The sequence below is a fragment of the Camellia sinensis genome, chromosome 9 (genome assembly GCF_055761805.1).
Source record: "Camellia sinensis isolate YWXY chromosome 9, ASM5576180v1, whole genome shotgun sequence".
NCBI classification, from domain to species: Eukaryota; Viridiplantae; Streptophyta; class Magnoliopsida; order Ericales; family Theaceae; genus Camellia; species Camellia sinensis.
The window spans coordinates 123,943,772-123,964,527 of record NC_138969.1 but is presented as its reverse complement, the minus strand read 5'-3'; the positions used below and the strand labels follow the sequence as shown (position 1 = coordinate 123,964,527).

Below are 20,756 nucleotides of genomic sequence, written 5' to 3'. Positions count from 1 at the left end.
TGGTTACCCTTTTGCCTTATGAGAGTACCCTTGTTGCCACTTTTACTTCAGTGGCAGCTAGTACTTCTAAGGGTGGCACTGGTGGCACACCAATACTTCCTTTACTATCTAGCTCCAGTCCCACTTCCTTAGACTTGCAGGTGGCCAAGATCATAGATGCTATTGAGGCATCCTCCTCTCCTTCTCCCGTACCAATTCTTCCCGCATTTCCTTTCACAAGTGATCTTTCTACAATGCCCTTTTCAGAATAGGAGATGGACATTTTTGAAGCCCAGCTAGCGAGCTTATTTAATACATCTACACTAGCTCTACCAATTGGTAGTGATACTGAGCCACTAGACTTAATTGACTTCTTACTGGAGATAATTAAAAGCTCATCTGTTGCTGAGTCCATTTCCCTTCCTCAAGTAGACTTGGGCACTTGTTTAGAGCTCATGAGGACCTTCTCAAGGATTCTATTCGAGGCTTTACAGAAACCAATCATCAAGAATGGATTCCTTAAATGCTGCCAGCTCCTCGAATAATCTAATGTTGCCTTTAGAGGCCATTTAACCCAGGCAGCAGCAACCATTGACTTTTATGCCAATATTTGCCAAATGGCTAAGGTTGTAGAAAAAGGGCTGTTAAAAGATAAGGAGTTTGTCTCCTACATTCACTTTGAAGTTTCAGTGCTAAAGGGACAACACTCCTCTACCTCACAACTTCAGGCTCAACTCTTGAATAGGAAGACAAAATTGGAGAATGAGCTAATAGTAGTTATCTGGCCTTGGAACAGAATGCAGAGAGGTTGCACACTACACACTAAGACTATCAAGCTGTAGGTAGGATATGAACACTACCATATAATTGTTCCCATCACTCAAGAATAGAGAGCTTATTGTAAGGAAACAATTGAAACATTATAATGAATTTTGGGCCAATTTGTGGCACAATGTACTTAAATTTTTGTGAAATGAAACATCATTATTTTACACAAGTGTTTACTGTTTTTACTCAATGTTTCCATATAGTATCTCTAAACTCCATACACCTCCCATACAGTTGGGTAATAAAGTTTCAAATATTTGCCATTAATTTTCTTAGGATGCAAATATCCATTTAAAATTTTCGAATGGTAGACTCCTCCAAGCAAGACTCTATGGACTTGGTATGGTCCATTCAAATTAGATGACCATTTGCCAAACCTGTGGCTTTTAATTCTTATTGGAAGTATTGTTTTCCAAATCAAGTCTCCCTCGTCAAAGTTGATGTGTTGAACCCTTTTATTGTAGTTTTTGGCTGCCTTTTTCTTTTGTAAAAAAATATTATTTAATACCAAAATTCTGACTTCATCCACACCTTTTAATTCTAAATGTATACTTTGATGATATTGATCAGTACTTACTTAGATGGTCTTGGCATTTTACACTCAAGGACTTGATATTGATCTCCACAAGCAGCATTGCATCAAGCTCCATATACTGAGGCATAAGGAGTAACTCTTGTACTTGATCTCTGGGAAGTCCTATAAGCTCACAACACATCTAACAACAAGTTGTGTCAATCCCTAAGATTGTCTTCCACAACCTTTTGTATTCCTTTCAGTAGTTCAAAAATAATTTTTGTTTATGGCACATGTTTTATTTTTATAATCATCTCATTTAATACTTAATTGTAAATAATTTTATTCAAATAGCTGTAAAATGTTGGCTAAAAAAATGCCTCAAAAATAATTTTTGTTTACGACACAATTTTTATTTTTATAACCCTTTAATAATTGTGAATATTTTTTATTCAGTTAGTTCAGGTATTGGTCAAAAATAATTCGTAAACATTTAAAATCAATTATTCTTAAAGTCATTAACTGTTGAAATAAAATGTAAAAAATTCCTTTTATAGTGATTTAAAAATATGTATATTGGAACATACTTAAAAATTGATTAAAATCTATTTTAAATCTCAATAAATGTGATTCTGAAAAAAATAATAATATGTGTATCGGTAAGTTTTCTTCAAATTGTGCGAAAAATAAAAAAAAAATCACGGTTCCGCAAATTGTGCAAAAAATAAAAAAATAATCATTGTTCCGATTACTGCAACCGTTACACTACAGCCTTTACATCCCACAATCGCAACCATGCCACCGCAACCACTTTTGAGAACCTTGGGTATGAGAATATCAAAATCACTAACAGTCCATTCTACAACTTGATCAGGATCTACATATATTTCAGTTCCCAAATTGACCGATGTCCATTGCCTCCTAGCCGGTGGAGTCCCTGGATCCTGCAACAAGAAATTCACATAAAACAGATTTTTTATAACTTTACTCATTATTAGTTTTATTATTATTATCTAAACAGAGAAAAGACAAAAAAAAAAAAAAAAGGAATTCAACATTGGGTTAACTCATTAAAGCTTTATATCCCATGTTTAAAGTGAATTAAATCATTTCCCATCCATTCTGCTTTTTGTAGAACCATTTTATATTGTAACCCTCTGTTTTTTTAGTGAAAAATGTTCCTTCAAAATTTTGTCTATATTTTTTGAAGTTTTGTACGATGGAAAACAAAAATTAACAACAACAAAAAAAAGTTTTCTGTTATCAATAGAAAACATTTACTGTGATAAATGGAAACAAGCTTATTTAGAAATAAAATATTTATCGCTTTTCAAATGTGGAAAATATTTTGTCAACTAAACTCACACCAACGTTGCCACTACTACTATCACCACCCCCCCATTGCCACCAACAGCTTCCACAATCACTAGCACATTAGTTTCAACCTCGTAATCAAGCATAGGAAAAAGTTTTCTACTGAAAATATTTTTGAAAAATATTTTTCTTACGTTAAAAAATGTTTCCTGCTAAAATAAACGAGTGTAATTGATATGTTTATTTTCATCAAGATCAATGGAAATTAGGGGAAGTGAAGATCATTAGTAAAGAAGTTAATTTTGACCTGGTAAAAGTAAAGAGATTGAGAAAGTCTCCCCACATCAAGCTCCCATGTCCTGGGGTGCCCAATCCAACCCTGCCCTTTCTCTGTAGGGTACCCATAATCACCCCAAACTTTGTGAGGCACAATTTGCAAGATTTCCTGGGGCTGAGGATTGCTAAATGGATCACACAAAATGTTTGGCTCCTCAATGTGCTCTCCATTTCCAGGGGCACAGTACAAGTGATATGCCTCGTAAGGGAAGTTGGCTATGTCACTGCGATGAACACGAACACCGTTTGGGAATGTATGGTAAGGCGGGCAGAATCTAGGTTTGTCTGCTCGGCACCACAAAGGTGTTTTTGGATTTAGTATCATCTCGCTGTATCGGGTTACATCTGAAGCTACATCACCATCACATGGCTGCCCATTGTTCTTCCAACAGCTCCCTATTTCCATCAAGTAGAATTGGCTTCTTGGACCACCTCCTTTTATCACATTTAAGGTGAACTTCACTTTGAAGTTTGGTGATTCTGGAATCTGCACGATACATGATGTTTAGTATGACTAATATGCTAGTCATATGCAACCACAAAAAGCAACACCTTCAAAGTTTTGAGGTAAATTTTATTTTCACTCCTAAAGTATTGTCTATTTCTCACTTTGATTTTTGAAGAAAAGATTCTCCCAGTTTGATCTCTCAACTATCAAACATTTTCTGAATTTATGGATGTGGAGTTCGTGAATGGTGTGGTGATTTTGATGGTTATAGAAGTGGTGGCAATGACAACGGCTAGTAATGTGGTTGATGGTGGTACACTCGGATTAATTATGGTGCTGTTGAGGTATTGGTGGCTGGTTGTAGTGGAGGGAGAGTAATGGGCAAACAGAGGTCAACAATAGTGGCAAGAAGTAGAACAGAGAGAGATAAGGGGAGAGAAAGATAAGGGAAAAGAAGAGGATAGGTGGTTTGGCTAGGTTTGGGTCTATCTGGTGCTATATTGTTGCCAACGTGACATTTTCCCTCAAAATTTGGACAAACATTGTGGATTAGGCTAAATTGGAATATAGTTTAGAAATCAAACTGGGCAAAGTGTAATTTACATATTTTCATAGTTACCCATGGATATGGGTTGGGTTAGGGGCTCTTGTGCTACGTGTTCTTTTTGTTACAAAACAAAAAAGGCTATTGCAAATGTACCAACCAAGTAAAAAGTTTGATTGTTGAAAAACCAAAGTGTGATAACCTTTTTTTAAAAGAATCAAAGTAAGAATTGGATAATACTTTTAAGAAGTGAAAATGTAATTTACCATGTTTTAAATCACTTAAAAAAATTGACTTACAATTTTTGACATTCCTCGGGTTTGGTAATGATACCCACCGGAGAATCCAGCTGTGGCATCGGACCTCAAGTAAAGCATCAACCATGGATACTTGGTTGAGGTCCTCAAGATATAATGAAAAACCCAACTTCCTCTTGCAAGTTCCTTCTCCCAAGTCACAGAATAATAAGAAAGTTTCTCTACAATACCTTTCCTCAAATCAGCATCCAAGTCCCATGACCCAAAGAACCTTCCTTTGAGTGTAGTTATATTAGGCCCTTGTAAAGTGGTGTAGTCATGATAAATCAATGGTTGGTTCATACACCCTTTGCCAAAGCAAGGGAACACATGGTTAGGACCATATGGTCCAACCCTGTGACCATTTTTAGGGCAGTTGGCTGCATAAGTGTCCATGTTGCCACTCTTGAGCATGATCATCCAGAATTGCCATGGATTGGGTTTGTCTTCAACTTGACATTTAGACCCTAAGTAGAGCTCTTTTTCGGCAGCATATAGGTTGATGTTGGTCAATGCCTCTGGTCGCCCTCCGGGGAAAGGTTGTCCCACTCCAAGCTTGTTGTCTACCTCTGTAACTCTATGGACTAGTATGTGTGGAATGCAATTGCAAATGGAGAAGGTTTCCTTCCCTAATCAAGAACATTTAATTAAAAATAAAAAATGAAAAAGTTAAGAATAAGAATTTGAGAAAGTTGAAGAAAAAAATAAAAATATATTTGTATGTTATGTTGGATTTGGTTACTTGCTAGTTACAACCACCGCTGATCAAGGACATTGAAAATATTACAAATAAATCAAAAAGAGTTGAAGAAAAACATTTTAGTAACAAATTTTGTTTTTTTAATCATATTATGTTGGATTTGGTTATATACAAGTTACAACTACTCCCTCTGTCTCTCAACTACAAAAGAGAATAGTTGTTAAGCTAACAGAACCTTGATGTTGTTGTACTAAAATCCAATGATAACATAGTGCTTTTTATTTAAATGACAAATTTTAAATGGTGCTCTGAGACCACAGTTAAAAGCTGCGTTCTTGCAGTTTGGTAAAAAGTTAGAAACAAACTTTTTTTAGCCTGAAAGTGATTTGGGAAGGTAGATAAAAATTTAATGTGAAATTACAGTTGTACTCTTTAGATGCAAAATGAGCCACATGGTTGAAAATGTAAATTTTCTAAATTGGGTGCGGTATTTTGATCAATTGATTATGATGTGATAGAATAAACAAATATTAAGTAAAAAAGTAAAAAAAAAACTTTTTATCAACTTTTTCAAATGATTTTCGGAAAAAGCCAAAAAGTTTGGTTAAAACCGAAAGCTAACTTTTAACCATCTTCCAAAGCATCCCTAACCCTGAGTATCAAATACACTAATACAACAAAAACAAGAAATAAAAGAACCGATCACAGAATTAGACTTCTATCAAACAATTATGTTATAAGCAACCAAAGACAAAAAAAAAAAAAAAAAAAAAGGAAGAAGAAGAAAAACTCAATGTGAAAATGGAGGTTTTTGTTTGAAAACAAACTTCTCTATTCACGTTGTTTTGTGAAATCGCGTTTTGAGCACAAGGCAGAAGTCATGTTAATTTTGAAAACACAATTTCATTAATATGGTGCTTTCCAAACACAAACTTTAAAATTGTCTTAATTGCAGTTGTGTTTTAAAAACAAGTTCACCATTGAACCCGTGTTTTCAACCCTGCTTCAATAAACAGCCCACGTTTATAAAATAAATATAGAACAACTTGTATTTTGAAAAGTAAAATTTATCTAACAACATGGATTGATAAAAAAAAATAACTCTGAAAATAGACCTTTAGTTTGTAGTGCTGTAGTAGTAGCTTGAGGTTTACCTTTATAAACATCAAAGCAATCAGCAGCTCTAGGACTGCCCATGAATGGAGCTTCTTCACCAACCTCATTGCATTGATTCCAAGCCTCTATTGCCACTCTCAGCCCATCTCTTCTCATCCCTGGATCTCCCACTGCTGATATGTACTCTTCTTGATCATCATCTCTTTCATTCCTAGTCTCAATCTTCACACAAAAAAGCCCAAAAACCAGAAGAAGAGTGAGAAGAAAGGAAGGTGGGTTTCTTCTGGGTCGTGCCATTGGTAAATAGATTTGTCAGAGAAGCTGTAAAATGGAGGGGCCATTTGGGAAGAAAATAAAAAATTAAAAGTCAGATTTTAATTTATTTTCACTCATATTACTTCTCACAATTTTTATTTAAAAAAATTAAAAAAACCAATTTTTAATCATCTTTCCAAAATATTGGGAATACGTATGCGTACGGGGTAAGATGATGCTCCTCTTTTATACCAGGAGAAAAGATTGGGGCTGTTCGGAATGGATGCATACTTATAATATAAAAATGATATTATCTATACTATTATCTTAAGTAATGGTTGGACGTGGTGTTTGAACATTTGCTTTATTCTCTTTATGTCACAAATCTGTCATTTTTAATTAAAACAAAAAATTCATAATATCATGTGAAATAATTATAATTTGAATACGATAATTTTTAATTTGTGATTAAAAACTCTATTTTGTCTTTTTGTGACTATTTTAGCCCCAACCCATCCCTAACTCAAATGCCAAATGTAATACGTATTTTGTTTTATTTTTACTTATTTAAATTATCATTACAACATATAGGGTTGGTTTGGGAAGTGGGTTGGCTTTTTGACTTTTTTGGCTATTTTGGTCTGGGCTAAAAAGCTTGGTTTGGGAAGGATTTTTTGACTTTTTGACTTTTTTGTGAGAGAATAGTGTAATGATTATGGGTTGAATGTGATGTTTTGTTTGTTGTGGCTAAAATAGCCTATTTTGTCTTTTATGACTAAAATAGCCAAAAAAAACCAACAACCTATCTTCCCAAACGGAGTCTAAGAGTTTTAGAGATCAAATATTTTGATATTTAAAAGTAAAAATTTTGTTACAAAAGATATTTAAGGACCAATTTCCATCATCATGAGGATAGTCGCTAAAATGTCGTCTTGAAAAGTAAAAAACAAGGCTTTTAGCGACAAAATTTTGAAAATGTTACTAATAAATAGACTTTTAAGGACAAAATAATTTGATCTCAAAATGGTTTATTTTTTGAGACAAACAATTTGGTCCCAAAAGATAATAATTCATCACCAATGTCCAATTTTTGTCACTAAAAATATAATGACGAAACTTTTTGCAACAAAATTATTTGGTACCTAAAAAATAATTTTGTCCCTAAATTTTAGTCTCTAAAACCTTAATTTTTTGTAGTGACACGCATTACGTGTGTTAGCCGCTAATATTATATACTCATAAAATATGGAAGTGTAGATGTCCCCGAACGCCCCAGGAGGATGAGTCCCGTTCTGTTCATTTTGGGCTCACTACAGTTCGGACTCTCAAATTGTCACGGTTCTTAATCTGAACCAAAGAGTCCAAATCTGGCAAATCGTTTTGAGAAAACAGATTTTTTGAAAGAAGTGCCAAACATGAATTGCTTTGCCAGATACAGAGTCGCCACCTAAATATTTTATTTTTGGGAAATTTAGGAAACCCTGACTCGTTGCCTAAGGCCACGTGTCCGTCATCACCAAAGTTACCTCGGCTCGGGAACTTCGGTACGATTGGGGAAGGTCACTTCGCGAGCACCCCCGCTTGCCCGATCAAAGATCGGCCTCTACTAACCATGATATCTAGTTTTGAAAACTTTATGCGTTCTTATTCCGGTTATTAGCCTAGATTTACTGTGTGATGCGCACAGCATACAAGTATAGACTGGATCGTCTGAATTGGAACAAAACATTTCATGTTTATTTTTTAAAGTGGTTTGATGGTGCTACCCGCAAGTAGGCTAAGACGTGGATTTGCCACCATCGGGTGGGCTTAGAAAAATATGATTTTGCCACTATCTAGTGGGCTTAAAACTCACAGTCAATGCATTTATTCTAATTCAAATAATCCAACCTTCACCCACAGGCATTCAGGTAGTTATATCACATAAGCATATAACCTCATGGTAAACATGCTATCATGGCAGTCACTCACACACATGCAAGGATGCTAAAGCATAAACACTTACCGAGTACTCCAACCCAAAACAAAAGCTATGTTAGAAACCCATGCATGATCCTAACTATACAGAAATGCCTAATGCAACACATGCAAAATGCAACTAAGATAGGCTCGGCTATTCTAAAGATGGCATGTGAAATGCTACAACTAGCATGTATTCAACTTGGAATTGAGATACAAATACAGTTAGTATGATGCGCCGAGCCCGGTGCATGCAAGACAGATGAATGAATGCAAACATGCTATCATACTGTATGCTAATTGAAACATGCCATAATCTAACCATCATAAGCTGATAAATAAAAGGGAGAAAGACGTGGGGTTGGAAGACATACATCACACACACGCACACTTATTACAACATTGCCCTCGCGCAGAGGGTCCGAATAAATAATATACAGTCCCGAATAAATAGTACAGTCCGAATAAGTACAAAATCCTAATTAATTAACACATTAATCTAGGAAAGCAATAAATTACACGCAAATCAGTGGACCGCCTCAGCTCTGTTCCGGATGATGAATGATGCATGCTTGAATTTGCCTTGCGCGGAAATCCCTTGCGATGCCCCGGTTTGCCTCTGTTTGCAATTTTTCTTGGAATGCGGTCCAAGCTTTGGAAGGTTGTTGATTTCTGATTTGCTGCAACAGAGAGCAACAAAGGGGCATGGCAAAGTATTTTCACATATGTATGCATGACTACTCTTCGGAGAGTGTAGTCCTCGATCCTCGTGCCATCAATCACGCATCTCGATGCATGATGGCCGAGGAGTCAAATTACATGACTCAATATGGAATGAATGCACATGAAAACACAACAGGGCCTAGACTCCATCATGGATAATCCGGAGTGTCGGCGACCGGGAATTGAGACACGTTCCGTCACTCGGAGTACGAAACGTCACTCGTTTCCCGTGTTTGGGCTAACCCCTATCCCAAACACAATGCAAATGAGATGGCATGCACAATGCGACTAACATACAACCTAGCATACACAATGCTATGAAATGGCATACACAATGCTCGATGTAACATGGCATACACAATGCTCTAACACGCAACCTAATATACGCAATGCTATGAATTGAAAAGGCATACACAATACATAATGGACTTACACTAACATGGGTGGACCTCAGCCACACTCACATCAGTAGCCATTAGATGAAAATGAGATCACCGAAATGCGTGCACACATGCACGCAAATCGAGGACCGAACCTAAGGCACAATGTGCAACTCTAACAAGGCATGGCAAGGCATGCCACATGGCATTCAAGCATGTAAATTTCAGCACTGAAATATGATGCAAAACTATCCCGAATCATGCATATATGGCACCCGATGCATGGAGTAAAGCCCGAAACTCAAAACTAGGCACATGGAATGACTTATAACTATACAAAGCATGCATTATTTGATAATGACGCATGAAGACAGAGCCAAGGCAGTCCCAAAACATGAACATTTCCAGTTCAAAGTATGGCCAAAAGATGCTAGCATGGTGGACAAAATAGCATGCAATCTTGACTAGCAATCATGGTTTACATGGCAAGTATATGAAGCAAATGTAATCTCACCAAACCAGCAAAAATCAGTGAATAAATCATGTGAAAATAGGCCCAAATAACCACTGATATGCAACCATGGTATGCAAAAATAATGAGTTACTTTGGAGGGCCATGCAAGGAGTTATTAAGCACATGCAAGGTAGACATTTATCATGGCATAAACAACTATGAAAATCAAATATGGTAGTCCTAAAACTCACCAAATTGACCCTGGAAAGTGACTTCGAAGCATGCAAGGTAGGATCTCTTTGGAAGGCCAAAAAGGCCACCAAATAAGAGAAGGAGAGAGGGGGTCACCCCCCTCTAATCTTGGCTCTCAAAACAGTGTCTTAGCCACTAAAAATCCACTGGATTTCAGTGGCTAGAAGGCCAAAACAAGGCCAACGCAAATGCTCACATGTATGGCTCAAAACATGAAGAAATAAGGCATGCAAGGAAGGAAATGACCTCAAACAAGAAAATGCCCTTAACCAAACATCAAGAGGGCCTAAAAAAAAAACTTTTTCCAGTTTATAACAAATCTCAAAAACAAACACAAATAGGGCTAAACTATCATACAAAGATGGCCCTAAAAGAGAGAATAGAGACAAGGGACAGAATCTGGCCTCAAACAGTGAAGAGCCCTTCAAAAAAGTTTAATAGGGGCTCAAAATAAGGTACTTTACAGTTCATGACCAAGTCCAAAACAGCTCAAAAGTAGGGCTACAATATGATGTAAAAAAAGGCCCTAAAAGAGAGATAGAAAGAAAGAGGCAGTAGCTGGCCTCAAAAAGTGAAGAGCCCTTCAACAAACTTGAAGAGGGGATCAAAATAAAGCACTTTACAGTTTGGCTCGAAGCCCAAAAATTCTTACAAACAGGGCTAACATATCATGCAAGAAATAGCCATAAAAGAGGGATAAAGGGAAAGGGGTAGCAGGTGGCTTCAAACAGAGAAAACCCTTGATCAAACATGAAGACAAGCTCAAAATAAGACCATTTCCAGTTTGGGTTGGAGCCCAAAAATGCTAGCAAATATGGCTTAGATATAGAGCAAAATAAGGCAAGAAAAGAGGAGAAGAAGACTTACCCTTGAAGACCAAACTTCAGCAGCTCTTGGACCAAATTTTTGAGCTCTCAACCTTTTCAAAACAGTCCCAAAATGCTGGAATGAAGGATGGAGGCCTTGTGCTATGGGTTGGTGTGTAAATGGCCAAGAACCAAGGGTGTTTTGAGGCTTGGAAGAGAGGGAGAGGGAGGATTGTATGCAATGGTCTTAAACAATTTTTTGTAACCCCTAGAAAAGAAGGGGAGAGGCTGGTTATATAGAGGGAGAGGGGTGGAGAAAAGGGGGGAAAATCAAATTCAAACTTCCCTCCCAAAAGGCAACCCCCCGGATACAAAATCTGGGGGAAAACAAATTGCACAGCTGGAACACACTTGGAGAGAGGATCATGGCCGGCCAGGGGTCAAAAGGGCCAGGCAAGATTACTGGTCGGCCACCCCAAAAAGGTGGCCTCCCATGTGTGTACAACACAAATATGTGGTCACAACCCAGAAAATGTGAACTGGGAGAGAGAAAAGCCAACTTTTTAGAGGGGTTCAAAAGGGTCAGAGACAATTACTGGCCGGCCTATTCATATTGGTGGCCTCCCAGGTGTGTACAACATAAATATGGGGTTTAGGGCTAAAGAAAGTGGCCCGGGAGTGGTCAACATTAGCTTTCTAGTGAGGAAAACGGGTGACGGAGAGCGATGAAGAAATAAAACTGGCTTTTCAGAAAAATTGCTGGCCTCTCACCCTCTTAAAAGCTTTCTAACAATGAAAATAAAGTCTCCACCAAAAATGAACCAAAACAGATGCAAAACGGAGGTTCGGGGACCGAAACGCTCGGCCTGGTGCCCCGAAAATGGGCTGTTAAGCACCGGAGGTGGCATTCGACCACGAAGTTGGTCTCTCGAGCCACAGTGTTCCTCAAAATGGAGGAAATAAGGTGTATACCAAAAACCGGAGCAAACGGAGGTGGTTAGGTGATCCCGAACCGAGGCACATGGCCGACGGCTCCGAAAATCGAAAGCCGGGCTCCAAACGGGAAAAATGGCCTACGACCACGAAACGTAGCCTACGGCCACTGAGAGATGATCTACGAGACCTCTCCCTCCCTTCGGGAAGAGAAAACAGGACCTGGTTCGCAAACCGAGGCAAAGCACAAAAGAGCCCCGAAGTTTGGAAGCAAGGCTCGCAACCGAGACTCCGTAACCTCAGAGTGAGCACCATATGCAATATCACTGAGCGCTCAATCAGTGACGTCTGAGTCTTAAGGTCGGTCGAAAATGGGGTGTCTACAGTTGCCCCTCTTTGACAGAACTCGAAAGTCAAGAAGTGACGGGAGTGAATGTCAAAACCCAGAGACGACCCATTTTTGACAAGGCCGAAGACTTAGACAAACATACAAAGTACAGACAAATAAATGGTTGCGCCCGCAGGCTGCCTACGTATCCCTTTGCAAGGAATCAAACCAGCGTAGTTTAGGGGCAGGATAAAATGATATGCGGGAAGATTTTGATGGTTGGACTTATACGCTACGCGAAGCCAATTTAAAAATTGGACTTATACGCTACACGAAGCCGGTTTGCAATTGGATTTATACGTTGACGCGAAGCCGGTTTGTAATTGGACTTATATGATGACGTGAAGTCGGTTTGTAATTGGACTTATACGCTTTCGCGAAGCTGGCTTGTAATTGGACTTATACGCTTTCGCGAAGCTGGTTTGTATTCAAAACAATGCAATGTACTAACAAGTACAGGTGAGGTGCGCAAGATAGCGCGAATGAAATGCTATGATAGTAAAGATGCAAAGGTTGACAAACTCTAACCATGCCAGAATCATGAGAGAAGGTCCAAAACAAACAATTAGGAGTGCATACAACGCAACCTAAGTCAAATTCCAAACACGCCGAAATTGTGTGGGGAACAAAGAGAGAAACATAAGGACATATCCCAGTGTTTCGGAAAGGAATGAGAAACATAGGGACGTATTCCGGTGTTTCGGAGTGGTTCAAGCATTAGAACGTATTCCAAATGCTCTTAATTAAAGAGGGAGAAACATAGGGACACATCCCGGTGTTTCGAAAAGGTATAAGCATTGGAACGTATTCCAAACGCTCGTAATCAAAGAAGGAGAAACATTAGGACATATCCTGCTGTTTCGGATTGAGTGAGAAACATAAGGACGTATCCCGGTGTTTCGGAATGGTGTGAACATTGGAACGTATTCCAAATGCTCTTAACCCAGGGGGGAGAAACATAGGGATGTATCCCGGTGTTTCGAATTGAGTGAGAAACATAGGGACGTATCCCGATGTTTCGGAAAAGGTATAAGTATTGGAGCGTATTCCAAACGCTTTTAACCGAAGAGGGAGAAACATAGGGACGTATCCCGGTGTTTCAGAATGGTGTGAGAAACATAGGGACGTATCCCAGTGTTTCGAAAAAGGAAAGAGAAACATAGGGACGTATCCCGGTGTTTCAGAAAGGAATGAGAAGCATAGGGACGTATCCCGGTGTTTCGAAAAATGAAAGAGAAACATAAGGATGTATCCCAGTGTTTCAGAAAGGAATGAGAAACATAAGGACGTATCCCGGTGTTTCGAAAAAGGAATGAGAAACATAGGGACGTATCCCGGTGTTTCAGAAAGGAATGAGAAACATAGGGACGTATCCCGGTGTTTCGAAAAAGGAATGAGAAACATAGGGACGTATCCCGGTGTTTCCGAATAAGAAGGAGAAACATAGGGACGTATCCCGGTGTTTCGAAAAAGGAATGAGAAACATAGGGACGTATCCCGGTGTTTCCGAATAAGAAGGAGAAACATAGGGACGTATCCCAGTGTTTCGAAAAAGGAATGAGAAACATAGGGACGTATCCCGGTGTTTCCGAATAAGAAGGAGAAACATAGGGACGTATCCTGGTGTTTCAGAATGAGAAGGGAAAACATAAGGACGTATCCCAGTATTTCCGAATAAGAGAGCGTGCATAACAATGTAAGTGGAAAGTGCGTGACAACGCATGTGAAAAGGTGCACGACAATGCAACTAGAACCACGCATAACAATGCAAGCGAAGTGTGCATAACAATGCAACTAGAGTGTGCATAACAATGTGATTGAAGCGTGTATAACAATGCAAGTAGAACATGCGTGACAGCACATGTTAGAGATGTGCAAAACAATGCAATACAGGTACACAAGACAGTGCGAGTGAGGTGCACAAAAGAAGTGCGATAAGATGCATTTTCTATGCAAGTATGGGGGCATTTTCTATGCAACATGGAAAGCCTATTCTATGCATGATTGAAAGCAAAGCATATTCTATATATGAATCATAACGATGCGCGACACGCACGTAACAGAAGTGTATATGAAAGTGCACATTCTATGCAATAAAGTAGCATTAAACATGTACTCTGGTGCCTCTGATTTACCTCTTAGAGGACTTTGCAACACATTCTGCTCGAAAAGGGGACACCCTGTTTACATTGGCGAGAGATAACATCTGCTGCTGCTTTAATTGCCATTCTGACTTGAAGTAGGCTTAAGCTTGGAGTAGAGGCACACTCATTCTTCGAAGCAATGACAAGGTCTGAAGAGGTACATCCGGAGTACAATCACGGAATTTGCTGAAGGTGAAACACACTCAGATGCTTCGATTTTCCCTCTTTTCTTTTGCTTTGCAGTCTAGTACCTATACAGCTTCAGATAGGGTCAACACCTCCAATTCTTTGGGTCAACCCTCTCCTTGTTGTTTTGTTTAGGGTTGCATTCTGAAAAATAGGATCGACACCACTGTCTCTTAGGGTCGACCCTCGTCTGCTACGAAACCTTAGTGTCTCGGCTTTTCTTCCTGAGGGTCGACATCACTGTCGTGAGGGTCGACCTTTGTGAGTTATTTCCAAATTTTTTGTTCGGTTTTGGGACCTACTTTTTGGGAGTTTGACTTATTCTTTCCTTTGATTTTAGGACTATTATTCTACCACTACAAATAGACCCCAAACATACTTTTCTCACTCACTTTTTCTTTCTTTATCTCTCTTTCTTCTCTCTTTAAACCGTGACTTCTCTTTTTTCTTTCAAAACTCAACTTTTCTCACCTAGATTTTTAGATCTACTCACTTAGGGGTACCTTCTCACCTTGGTTCGTTAAAATAGATTGTAGATCATCTCAATGGCTACCTTTTGATCCGAGTGGCTTGTGGTTTCGTTGACATTGAGTTTTTCCGAGTTCTTCTCTTCCACCTTCTAAGCTTAAGGTAGGGATTCTCCGCACTTTCTTATGAGTTTTAACTAAGTTTTTATTTATTTATTTATTTATTTATTTTAAAAATAAAACCACTTTGTGAAAGAAAAGGAATTTTGAACAAATCTTGGGTTTTGGTTCGAAATCAAAATGAGGGATTTTCAAATGGTTTATTAGGAATGGTTGTGGATCGATGTGTATGAATGAGATATGTTGAGATGATGAGTTTTACCTTGAAAATTGATTTATAAAAGGAAGAGGGTTTTTGCCCTAAAAAATCTCAAATGTTGATTTTGTATTGATAATTGGAAATGATGTTAAAATTGTGAAATTGGGTTGATGTTGATGAGGATGGTGGAGTTGAGTATGTATTACCACTCAAATTTTTAAATTTGGAAAGTTTATCTTTATGAAATTATTTATTGTCTAGAGATATTTGTTTTGGGCTATCGGTGGAGAATAGCTATAATTGTTATAGAACTTGCATGAGAACTAAATAAATTGGAACTATTTTATCATCCCTTTGCATTGGGCATTGTTGCATTTTATTACATTGAAAATGTACATTATTTTGAGAAATATTGTGAATACTTGGTGAATCTGGGTAAGGGGTGTGGTTACAATGTTAACTTGGCTTGTGTGTCCTTGGTGAAAGACTAGAAACCCTCGCGGATAGGTGTCGAGCCTTCCAGTTAATACTAGTAAAAATGACAAATTGATAGTACTTGTATAGTCTACTTGCAAACACGTACTTAGAGATTAATAGAGTTGCATTCATAGTCCGGTTTTCTATAAAAGGGGAAATGTTTCATGAATGGTGATAGAAACCTGGCATTGCATGGGTTGAAAGAGATATAAAATGTTTTGTCACAAGCATTGCATATGCATTTCACCCTTATATTTTTGTTAAGATTCATATACTGTGTTGGATTGTTTCTATTGGGTTTTGGCTCACCCTATGTGGGAAAACCATTTTCAGGTGCTGATGATCTGCCTCCGCCAAGGCAATAGCTTAGGAGGACTTGGAAGTAAGGGCTTCATTTAGTTTATTTTGTTGTATTTATTTGTATAAGCCTAAGGCTTTAATTGTATCAGGATTTCCATCCATTTTGTTGTAACCAAGCACTGTCTTGGAAAACTGTATGCCTTGAGGGCATTTCTTTTGCTTGAAGTTCATTCTATTGTGTAACATATACTATAGATTCATGGATAAACTTATGAATGTATATTTACATATGTTACTCTTTTGTAAACTTAATTGGAACTTAATAGAATATGATTACTTGCTTATTGTTGTCATTTATTAATACTGTAGTTGGGTTATTGTGCTTATTTTGGGGCGTTACAACTTGGCATCAAAGTGTACTGGGTTTGAATACTTTGGGTATGTGGGAAGTAGTTCTTACCACAATGGGTTTATCTCTCTTGATAATGATAGTTATATGTATGGTGTACTATGTGATAACATGATTACGTGACTAAATGGGTATGAAATTTAATTTCAAAGATGTTGATTGGGTCTACGAGTTCCTAGAAGTCCTGTTAGAAGAGAACTTGATCACTGCTATTTCTAATTGGAACTCTGGTTGCACGGCGGAACAATCATTATCTAGAAAAGAAGTTCGTATGTGTTTATGTGATTATGTGCTTATATGGAGTGAATTATCTGTTGTCCATCGCAATAGGACACAAGTGAGTTAGTTTCAGCACATTTGTAAATATGTTAATCTCTGGTGTTACCTTTATTAGGATGTCAAGACGTGGGCGTGGTGGTAGTAAGCGTGGCAAGCCTAGACGGCAGGGGGTGTAATTACCAGATAATACTCCAACGCAGGAAGAAAGGGTTGGTCAGGCTAGTGTGGCTAAACTGGTTGGTCAGCAGGCCATGGGTGCTTTGACCCAAGAAATGGCCAGAGCTTTGCGGGAATCCATGGACATTCTCAAGGCTGAGAATCAAGTCTAGGCCCATATTCCTGAGACAAGGCTATCCTTCTTGAAGAGGAAGTTCTTCTGTCTAATCTGGACGGGTTCATAGGGGATCAGAAAGAGCCCTTGAAAGTTGATGAATGGCTTGAGCAGATGGTGAAGACGTTCGAGATGCTTGGCATCGAGGACGATGGGTTAAGGGTGACCTTAGCATCCTTCCAGTTGAAGGGAGATACGGGTCAGTAATGGAAGTTTGTACGGGGACGCATTAGAGGGACTTGGGAGGCTTTTGTTAACGCATTCCGGGATAAGTTTTTACCTCCCACCATTAGGGAGAAGTTGAGGGAGCAGTTTTTGAAACTTAAATAGTTGAACACATTGGTGGCCGAGTTTGAGGATAATTTTACTAGTTTGTAGGGATTTGCATCGGAGTTGGTAGTGACAGAAGAGCGTCGTTGCTTGGAGTTTGAGAAGAGGCTGAAGAACGGACTCTTTTTTAAGGATTACGATCGCCTTGTGGATGCAGCAGCTCATTTAGAGATCGTGATCCAGACAAATGAGGATCGGATGAGGGGCTCCAGGAAAAAGAGTCCGAAGGTTCATGGAGAGATTTGGGATAGTAAAAGGCAAAGGGATTCCAACCCACAGTAGTCTCAGGGAGTACAGTCTAAGTCCACTTTTCTTGTGTTGGGCTTCGGGTCAAAGAGAAGTGGTCAATGAGGGATCACCTCTTTCAAGTGTGGCTAGTTGGGTCACAAGTCTATTGTTTACCCAAAGAAGGGAAGAGGGCAGTAGTCTGCACCATCGGTGGCTCGTTCTCAGAGCTAGAGTTAAGGGAGAGGGCAGCTACCTACTTGTTATTAGTGTGGGCAGTCGAGGCATGTGAGGAGGTTTTGCTCTTAGTCAGGTGGCACATCTAGCGTGTCTAGCTAGAGGCAGACATAGAGCCTTCAACCGGCACAGTCAATACAAGCCTCGAGGGCCAATCATGGAGCCTCTTTGGCTCAATTTGCGTATATGCTTCGAAGGGTGAGCAGGCAGAGCAGAGACCTACAGGGCGTGTGTATGTTGTTATCACGCCAGATTTTCTTGTTATATAATTCTATTGTCAATGTGTTGATTGATATGAGTGCATCCCATTCTTTTATCTCGTCTACATTTGCATCGGCATTGGGGTTAGAAGTGGCTTGGTTAGCATCTCCACTCTGGGTAGAGTCACCAATTAGTGGTGAGGTTATGTTGGTCTAGGGGTGTCAGGGTTGTCAAATAAAGGTTGTCAGTCGCCGACTTCCTTTTGCATTAGGTATAGATTGGTTGTTATCTTATTGGGCTGTTATAGGCTATTACCATCAGAGGGTTACTATTTGTACCTTGAGTGGTGATTGTTTTTATTTCTTGGGGGACTGAGTTGATAGAGCCTTGTTGCCAGTATGCGATCCGCATGGTCAGGGCGAGCTTAGTCTCCTACTTGCTACATTCTTGGGTGTTGAGAGTGATACGGTTCGAGTTGAATTGTCGAGGGTAGTTTGTGAATACCTAGATGTCTTTCCGAGGATCTCACTAGTTTGCTACCTCACTATGAGATTGAGTTTTCTATTGATTTAATGCCTGGCACAACATTGATTTCTATGGCACCATATAGATTTACACCCGTTGAGTTGAGTGAGTTGAAGATTTAACTCCAGGAATTGTTAGATAAGGGCTTTATCCGCCCTAGTACATCACTTTGGGGAGTACCAGCTCTCTTTGCCAAGAAGAAAGATGGCACATTGCGACTTTGTATTGACTATCAAAAATTGAATCGGGTAACTATTAAGAACAAATATCGAATGCCTTGTATAGATGACTTATTTGATTAGTTGAAGGGATCTTGTTGCTTCTCTAAGATTGACCTAAGACCAGGTTATCACCAATTAAGAGTAAAAGAGGAGGATATCTGAAAAATAGCATTCCGTACGCAGTATGGCCATTACGAGTTCTTAATGATGCCTTTTGGATTAACGAACACACCTGTCATGCTCATGGATTTGATGAATCGGATCTTCCGTGAGTTTCCAGGCCATTTTGTGGTTGTCTTCGTCGATGACATTTTGATTTACTCATCCTTTGAGGAGGAGCATGAGAAACACCTGTGAGTTGTGCATGAGTTGCTTATGGCCCACAAGTTGTATGCTAAGTTTGGGAAGTGTGAGTTTTGGTTGAAAGAATTGAAGTTCTTAGGCCATGTGGTATTTTGGGGAAGGAGTGACGGTAGATTCTTCCAAAATAGAAGTAGTCCAAGATTGGAAACAACCTAAGAACGTCTTTGAGATTCGTAGTTTCTTGGGGTTAGCCGGGTATTATCATTGGTTTGTGAAAGATTTCACTAGGTTGGCCTCACCTTTGACTAGACTAACAAGGAAGGGAATTAAATTTGTGTGGAGTGAGACTTGTGAGAAGTTATTCCAAGAACTTAAGGCTAGACTTACCACTGCTCCAATGTTGATTATTCCGGAGAGGGGTTTGGGCTATTCTGTATATTGTGATGCGTCTTGGGAAGGTTAGGGTTGTGTCTTGATCCAGGAAAGGAAGGTAGTAGCTTATGGTTTGCAGGAGTTGAAAACATAAGAGAGAAATTATCCCACACACGACTTAGAACTCGCAGCTGTGATCTTTGCTTTAAAGATTTGGAGGCACTGCTTGTATGGTGAGAGGTTTGAGGTATTTTCTGATCACAAGAGTTTGAAGTATCTGTTTTCATAAAAAGATATGAATCTGAGACAGAGAAGGTGGATGGAGTTTAAGGAGGATTATGACTTTGAATTGCACTATCATCCAAGAAAGGCCAATGTGGTGATCGATGCCTTGAGTAGAAAATCCTTTCGCAGTATGGCTAGCATTGTCATTCTGGAATGGGAGATGTTAGGTGCTATTAAGGAGTTTGACTTACATCTTGGCGAGTCCGTTGAGTCAGCTGCTTTGTTTTCGGTGGTTGCACAACCTACACTTATGAGCCGAGTTATAGAAGCACAGAAGGGTGACCTTGAGGTAGAAGCCCTCTAGGAGAAAATATCTAGCGGAAAGGTAGAGAAGGGTTTGAATGTGTATTCTGACTCGAGTATTAGATACCTTGACCGTCTTTTCTTGTCGGAGTCTTGTCAAGAGGAAGTACTTCGAGAGTTTCACCATTCATACCTTGTGGTACACTCAGGAGGCATAAAGATGTATCACGACCTTAGTCGCCAGTTTTAGTGGAAGGGGATGAAGAAGGATATAGCCATGTTTGTATCGAGGTGCCTCATTTGTAAACAAATGAAGGTTGAACATTAGAGACCAGCGGATTTGTTACTACCTTTGCCTATAGCCGAGTAGAAGTGAGAGCGGGTCTTCCGAGGACTCAATGGGGTAATGATGCAATTTGGGTGATAATTGATAGGTTGACTAAGTCAGTGCACTTTATACTTATGTGCACGAGTGACTCGGTGGATTATCATGTCGACCTTTATATTAGGGACATTATTTAGCTTCATGGGATTCCTGTGACTATTGTTTCAAATAGAGATCTGTGTTTTACGGCCTGGTTGTGGCAAAGCCTACAGAATGCCTTAAGCACTAAGTTGACTTTTAGCACCACTTATCATCCTCAGACTGACGGGCACTTAGAGAGTACCATTCAGAT

The 20,756-nt window shown here is 39.2% G+C and overlaps 1 protein-coding gene across 1 annotated transcript; it reads right to left on the bottom strand.

Annotated features, from left to right (window-relative positions):
• Positions 1-1,911: 1,911 nt before the first annotated feature.
• Positions 1,912-6,615, bottom strand: LOC114260895 (uncharacterized). Its single transcript, XM_028201102.2, has 4 exons — positions 6,114-6,615; positions 4,263-4,888; positions 2,943-3,458; positions 1,912-2,265 (listed from the first exon to the last, which is right to left on the bottom strand). The coding sequence occupies exons 1-4, from the start codon at positions 6,370-6,372 to the stop codon at positions 2,020-2,022; spliced, it is 1,647 nt and encodes a 548-aa protein (XP_028056903.2). The 5' UTR covers positions 6,373-6,615; the 3' UTR covers positions 1,912-2,019.
• Between the last annotated feature and the right edge of the window lie 14,141 nt (positions 6,616-20,756).